Source organism: Momordica charantia (assembly GCF_013281855.1).
Source record: "Momordica charantia cultivar OHB3-1 chromosome 6 unlocalized genomic scaffold, Mcharantia_2.0 BLBB01000006.1, whole genome shotgun sequence".
Lineage (NCBI taxonomy): Eukaryota > Viridiplantae > Streptophyta > Magnoliopsida > Cucurbitales > Cucurbitaceae > Momordica > Momordica charantia.
In genome coordinates this window covers 22,243,566-22,250,902 of record NW_028275164.1, presented here as the reverse complement: position 1 = coordinate 22,250,902, position 7,337 = coordinate 22,243,566, and the positions used below count along the sequence as shown (strand labels likewise).

At 33.6% G+C, this 7,337-nt stretch overlaps 1 protein-coding gene across 3 annotated transcripts; it reads right to left on the bottom strand.

Moving 5' to 3' along the window:
• Window positions 1-499: 499 nt before the first annotated feature.
• Window positions 500-5,730, bottom strand: LOC111021837 (vesicle-associated protein 2-2). Of its 3 annotated transcripts, none has more exons than XM_022298923.2 (9): window positions 5,633-5,730; window positions 4,853-4,953; window positions 3,859-3,929; window positions 3,622-3,703; window positions 2,704-2,819; window positions 2,400-2,624; window positions 1,910-2,074; window positions 1,681-1,758; window positions 500-852 (listed from the first exon to the last, which is right to left on the bottom strand). In XM_022298923.2, exons 2-9 carry the CDS (start codon window positions 4,899-4,901, stop codon window positions 742-744), a joined length of 897 nt encoding a protein of 298 aa, XP_022154615.1. In that variant the 5' UTR covers window positions 4,902-4,953; window positions 5,633-5,730; the 3' UTR covers window positions 500-741. The 3 variants fall into 3 exon arrangements, with proteins under 3 accessions (XP_022154615.1, XP_022154614.1, XP_022154616.1); XM_022298922.1 differs by lacking the exon at window positions 5,633-5,730 and adding an exon at window positions 5,293-5,626; XM_022298924.1 differs by lacking the exon at window positions 5,633-5,730 and adding an exon at window positions 5,293-5,626 and having other exon boundaries at window positions 2,430-2,624.
• Between the last annotated feature and the right edge of the window lie 1,607 nt (window positions 5,731-7,337).

Below are 7,337 nucleotides of genomic sequence, written 5' to 3'. Positions count from 1 at the left end.
GTAGAAAAGTGGTGGCCACCTAACAGATGATGAGATTCTCGATCGATTTGATACACAAGAGATGGAAGAGCCATCAGTCAGATCGACCCAACAATGGCACCTAGTTGATCGCCCAACAAAATAGTTGTTTAACGAATGACGAACATAGGATAGGCAATTGAGATCTTGAGCTAGCAGGCGATTCCCCCCTTTTCATTAAAATAGAGAGGGCATGAGGACATTTTGCCAGAGGTTTCAATTGTATCAATAATATACCCTTGTTTAATTCGTGTTGAAGCATATACTCGAGAGTGAGTGCAAGGACTCTCAAGGTCCACCTCCTCCATGCTGCACAACCACTCATCCCCCCCCCCCCCCCCCCCCCCCCCCCCCCCCCCCCCCCCTTTTTCTTTTTTTCTGAAGGGCTTACGAGGAGATTCGAACGCCCAACCTGATCAATGCGAAATTGATCGAACTTTCAAGTGAGCCTACTGAAACCTCTCCTGCCCGCTCACCGATATGACCAAGAGATCCCTTGGGAGCTTATTATTATTTACAACATTACATTACAATATAGAGAAAAGTCGAACTAAACTATGCTCAAGTTGGCGATAACACTACCTGGACTGCTAGATTGTACACTTCGATCAATTACAAGGGGAATAGGAACCTATACGACTATAAGTTTTGGACTACAAGCTATACTAATGCCACCTTGAACATTATAGAAACTCATAGAGAATAGAACTAACAATCTCTTCATTACCGTAAGAGGCGTCCCAGAAAAGTACATATCAGCGCCACCATGTAAAGATACAGAAGCGGAAACCCGACTTGAACTCTTTTGATCAACTCGCTCTTCCTTAACTCCGACTGCAAAATTCAAAAAATGAGATACAAAACAAATAGTACAACAATTTTGCAGCTATAAAACTAGAACATATAGATGTTAAATTTAGCAAGAGTCCGACTAAAAATGGCTTCACATTCTCCGATCCATTGGTCGAAACCAGAATCTCCATAGTCGTAGTATCATACTATTTCAAAGTTCAACTACAAATTGAGTCCCTAAATTTATGGTTATCATTAAACTTTGAATTGTCATTCTATATAGTTCTTATTGTTAAGATGATTAACTAAATGATGATATTGACGTACCTATTGGACAAACATTGGCTGATTTTGATATCATATGGTAGACAAATGGCAGAAGTGCACAACTAGACAACTAGGAAGGTACTCTCTGTTGATTCAAGATATCAAATCCCTTTAATAAGCCATGTCACGCTATTTTTGTCCAAATGTGCACTCAAGCCATTTTTTTCTACTATGTCATGTCCTTTTATCCACTAAAAATGTGGAATCTTTATTTAATTAACGGTGTTAACAAGCATGACGACACATAGTTACTATTCAAAGTTTAGAGGCATAATTAAAACTTTTTAAATTTAGAAACTAAATCAATATCACACTAAAAAATTCATGAACTAAATTTGTAACTTAACCTCATTTCAATCCACCAAAGAAAACATTGAGCAAGTTCAGGTAGGGATCTAAGGATGTTGACAGAAACAAAATATATTTGGACTTCAACAGACCAACAACTACGAAATTATAAACCGTGTGGCAACAATAAAAGAGTCACATGAACATGGAAATTATATGATTGAGACAAAAGAAAATAATGGTATAGGAAATTACAAAATTCTGCTGCAAGAATTCGGTTTCTTGGATGCTTATTCTCTTCTCCTCCTTCAGCTTTGAAATGGCAACTTTAGCCTGTAAATAAAAGACGTTTAAGAACTCAAATAACTATTTGGTAGAACCTTTTCAATTAAGACAGTAAAATAAGCCTTTTGGACATCTTTTTCCACTTTATCATTATGCTCAGAGTTCACAATAGGGGAGCAATATTTTGCGGAAGGCTGACCTCACAGAGCTTTAATTCAAGTTCAGTGAGCTTTAACCTCAACTCCTCAACCTGTTTTATCATATCCAGGTCCTCCTCATCGCCTTCTATGAAGTCGTCAGCTAAACTTGCCGGTTCAGGCTCCCCTTTACCAACATCTCTCGGCTCCATAACATTGTCAGGGACCTGGTACAATACATATGAAAACCGCCATTCCAATTCCATAATTTGATAAACAAAGACACATGGTTAAAACTAGATACAGATGAAATATGCAACTAAGCACAGATTCAGCAAACCATTTAACAATTTTTTACGTGCCAAACTTAGAATGTGTTAAGTAGTTTTCATGTTCCAGGGTTAGAATGTGTTCTTAAAACACTGTATCATGAATGCTAACCTAAGCATCCTACTGAACTTGGAATGAAAGTGAACGAATTTTATATCAAGCATAAATTTGGGAGAGAGAGAGAGGAGGGTGTAAAAAGGACATGAGTTGAGAAATTTTAACCATGGATTTTGGAGGCAGGCTATCACCTACATTGAACATTTCATCACTTTTGTTTGAAGTTTCACGGTCCAGATCCTTCTCTACTGCTGTGCATAGATTATTTGGTTCTGAAACTCCGACATCAAACTCCTCCTTTAATGCTTCATCAATTGGGGAGCTGGATGGGCTAACAAGGGTTACACCCAACTTCTTTTCTTCCATGTACTTGCCAACATCTTTTGCAAACTGCACCAAAAAAAAAAAGAATGGTGAGACTCCAAAACAGAGGCAACTATACATAGTAAATACTACTATAAACATTTACCAAGCTTGAGGTTATGTCCTCATCAGTTGTATCAGCAGAAACTACTGTGCTCTGAATTAAGAACTTATCTTTGCATAGCATATCAGGTGGAGCCATCTCTTGTGCTTGCATCCTAACTACATTAAGAGCCATTGAATAAAATTTTGAAAGCATGAAAAAGGTAGGCAAATCCGGGGCTCAAAAAGATATATAAATGGATAGTGAAGTCCTCTTAAATAACAATTTTGTTTTTAGTTTTTCATTTTTAATAACTATGCTAGTTTTCTCGCCATTTCTTTGGTGAGATTTTCACCTTTAACTTGAATTCTTAGTTTTAAAATTTTAAAAACAAAAACAAGTTACAAAAAAAAAAATACTATATTTAGTTTTCACATTTTGCTTAGATTTTAAAAATGTTTTTAAAAAATATATAATAAAACAAAAAAAAAAAACACATAGATGAAAGTACTGTTTGTAAACTTAAGAAAAAACAAAAATGGTAACCAACACGAAAGCAATAATGACAAAACATTGATGTCAAAATTAAACCAATATCAATTAAAAGTTTAATGCAAGCACTTAAACCGATCATAAGAATAAGAAGAAGAAGAAGGTTACCAAACAGGAAAACAATAATTACAAAACATTGATGTGAAAATTAAACCCATATCAATTAAAAATTTAGTGCAAGCACTTGAACCAATCATAAGAATAAGAAGAAGATGCATCTCCAAAAATGATGATAAATTTAATTGGGCAGAGATGTTTAAAGCAGAAGAAGAAAGTAGACTCACTGAGGCTTCATTAAAGCTATTTAAGATGAAAGAACACTCTCATAGCTGCAATGTTTCAACATCTATAGATAAAATACACTCCCCCTTCCCCTCCTGAAACAAAAGTCAAAAGAAATAACTTAACTAAATGTCAAAAACTACATACCTGTGAATTCACGGGTTGATTTTGGCTCAATGATTCCGACCTTTGGCCGTACAAAGTAATTCTTAGGGGATGTGGTCTTAACCTGAAAAAGAAACTCTGTCCATTATCTTGCATGCAACCTAGCATGTTATTTCTACATAATGTATCATAAATAATGTTAATTAAGTTTTGTTTTTAAAAAGAAGAAAAAGAAAGAAGAAAAGAAACAGCGATAGAGGGAGGATTGGTAACCCATACCTTAAAAGCAACATGGTCAAGCGTATTATTTGTTAGTTGAATTGAGCACGAACTATGTTTATTTAGTTCAACTGGAGGCAATAGAAGGAAAATATGAAGAATACTTGGTACTAATTTGGAAAATAAAGTGAAACAGAAAAATAAAGTGCCTTATTCAGACAAAATAAAAAATCAAAAGAAAACAAGGTCCTAGTAGTAAATCAGTAAAATATATTAAGAAAAACAGACGTGACACTTCAATTGAGGTAGCTTAGTAAATCAAATACCGGACATCACAAAAAGTATTATGTACAAATGCATATTTCATATTGATCATAAAAACTTCCGCTTAGGATGACTTTTTAAGACACTCTCTCAATACAAACTTTTATAACAAGCACTAAAAGATGAGTTTAGTATGACTTTTAGAAGAGGGAAAACTAATTTTAACTAATCAAAAGCAGTTTTTTTTCCAACATTTCCATAGTGATTGATACTATAGTCAAAAGTGCTTTTAATTTTATAAAAATACTTAACATACTTTAAAATACTTCAAAAGTAAGCACTTTATTATTACTTCTCTCATGAAAAAAGTCCACCTAAAAGTATTTCTTCCAAAAGTCATTTCAAACTTACTCAAATACTTCTTCTAAGAAATACTTTTTAAAGTATTTTGATAACTTTTAAAATCACTCCTCCCTATGCAATCAAACAGCAACAAGAATTCGGAAAAATATTTCTAGTCAGCTAAAAATCCAAAACTCACCCTTCGGCCGTGATCAATAAGCAGACAAAGTACAAATGGAAGAGTAAGAAACATACATTGGGACAAAAGCTAAAAAGTATTAAAAAAACATTCAAACAAGAAAATCACTTTGCTTTTCCCACACAAGATCAAATTGACAGGGAGCAAAGAGGGCAGCAACTATTTCCAGTAATGCTTCCAGAAATCATCGGCAACCAGCATATTGGAAACAAGAAAATAAATAACAATTGATTGATTCTGTAGACTTACAGACGAACTTCAATTCCTGGGGATGAATTTCCAGAAGTCTCATACCCATATTCAACTCTGTTGAGAAACAATTCACTCGGCTATTGCATCAAACAATTGTCCTGCAAAATCAAATTACAAAAACCAGAATGACTAAAACAGAGAATTTGGGGGCATTGATATATAAAAGAAAAACCCCAATTGAACATGATCATCGCAGCCCAGACTAAAAACAAAAAACAGAAGACGATCATCCATATTAGAACAAATAAGCGAATTAATTTATTTAAGACCCCATAAGATTTTCACAACAAACAAATACTAATACTCTAAAATCGTTTTCAGACTAAATTAATAGACTATTCTGAATTCAGCTCTATACCGATTAACTAGAAAGAAAATTTAGTAAGATCAGGTGAAAATTTCAATTTAATCTTCCCTCGATATGTAAAAAAACTCACAATCGACGAGAAATTTGCTTCAATGTTTCACCACGAAAGCGATCGAACAATGAGTTCGTCCAGTCACCAGAATTCAAAATTATACGAACTCATTCTCAACTCAAAAAGTGAAACAAAGAAGAAGAAGAAGCAAACGGAGTGAGTGAGTGAACTGGATCACTCGTTCTCAACCAACAGAGTTTCTTCACATAAATCCAGCACGAAAAAGATTAGAACCGGGAATCAGAAACGAACAGAAAAAAAAAAGGAAAAAAGAAGTGGAGAAGCGAATAGAACTGATTCGCGAAAGAGAATCTGTTGTGGACGAACAAATTAAAGCTCGGTGAGGGAATGGACATACTAAATAGCGCCAAAGTTCTTCGTGGAATTAACTCTCTATATAATTCAAGACCGAGGAAATGAAAGATGGAGAGAGAGAGAGTCTTTGTATTTTAAAAAATTGTTTGTTCAAAAAGTGGCCATTTTAGTGTTTATTTACTAAAATTTGAATGCTCTACGTAATGAGAAAGAACCTGCAAAATAAAGGGAAGGACTCCAATATTTTTGTCACTCTCCATATGATATATTATAATAAAGTCGAGCAATCGATCTCACGTACCTATGGACGGAGTGAACTCTAAAATTTATAGGTATTTAGAGATAAGAATGGTTATTCGACAACTTTGCACGTTTAGTGAATTTTAGCATAAATGCAACGAACATGCAGGTAGTGCGGAGTTAGGTGGTTGTGAGACAATAACTATCCTCTAGTTGGTCGGTCTCATAGGTTGGCCTCTAAGATCGAGTGATAGTTCGAACAAGTCACATCCATACTTAGTATTATACTTTAGACTTTAAGCTACTCCTATCCATACTCCAACGGTCTATATTTTCAAAATTTGAACACAAATTTTATTTCAAGTTGGGGGCACAATTCATGTAAAGGTAACGGGAAAAAAATTTCATTTTAACACTAAACTTGACAATATATATGCATCAATTTTTACCCTTAGCTTTCAATTCCATTAAATTGCACCTCAAACTTACAAAGGAAGCCTCCTACCCCGACTTTTACCATTAGGTTTAGAATCAAAGATGAGTTGTGGCGACCTTTGAGGAGTACTAACTCTCACCTAGGTACATAAAATCTCTCACTCAAATCGACCTTAATTAGAATGCTGATAAGGGAGCCTCCATTTTTCTTGATAAAGAAATAAACGATGATAGTTTGGGGACGTATCTTTATGACTTTTTATCCATAATAGAGACACGCCACACAGAATTGTGATTAAATTGCTCATTTGTACGTATTACATATTTGTTCTTTTGTGATCGGATTATTTTTATTAACAAAAACATTTTTTATACTTTCTTTCTATCTCAAACTTTTACTTGTGTTTGTGCTCATCTTTCCACCATTGGGAGCTTTTCTCCCATTTTCGTTTTCTATTTTTTTTTCTTTTATTTTAATTAAAACAAATTTAATTAAAATAATAATTAATTTAATCTAATTTAATTAATTACAAAAAAAAGAATTATTAATTTAATTAAATTAAATCTAATTTAATTTAAACAAATTAATACACCACATTAATTTAATTAAATCATATTTAATTAAATTAAACTTAAATTAATCAACTATATTAGAATCAAATTCTAATATCCATCTCTCTCATAATTTTGAATCAAATTCAAAAAATTAACTTTATATTATAATGTATCAACATACATTATATTAATTGCATCTCATACAATTAACTTTAATTCCCTTTAAATAATTTGAACAATTCAAATTCTTTTCAAGACTAGCTGTTCTTAATAATCCTTTACGAGCTAGTAAGGGGATCTAATATACCTACAGATCGGAAGCTCCAACGATACGAGATTAATTGATTAAACTCATTAATCATATTAATCAACATTCCTTAACAGTCGGTCACTCCACTAAAGACCCACAGTTATACTCTTCTCACTGTAGAATATTTTGCGTCCATGGATTTTGACCATTAACGGTAAGTCAATCCTTCACGAGTGTTCGTAACCACAGCTAGGTCAAATTACTATTT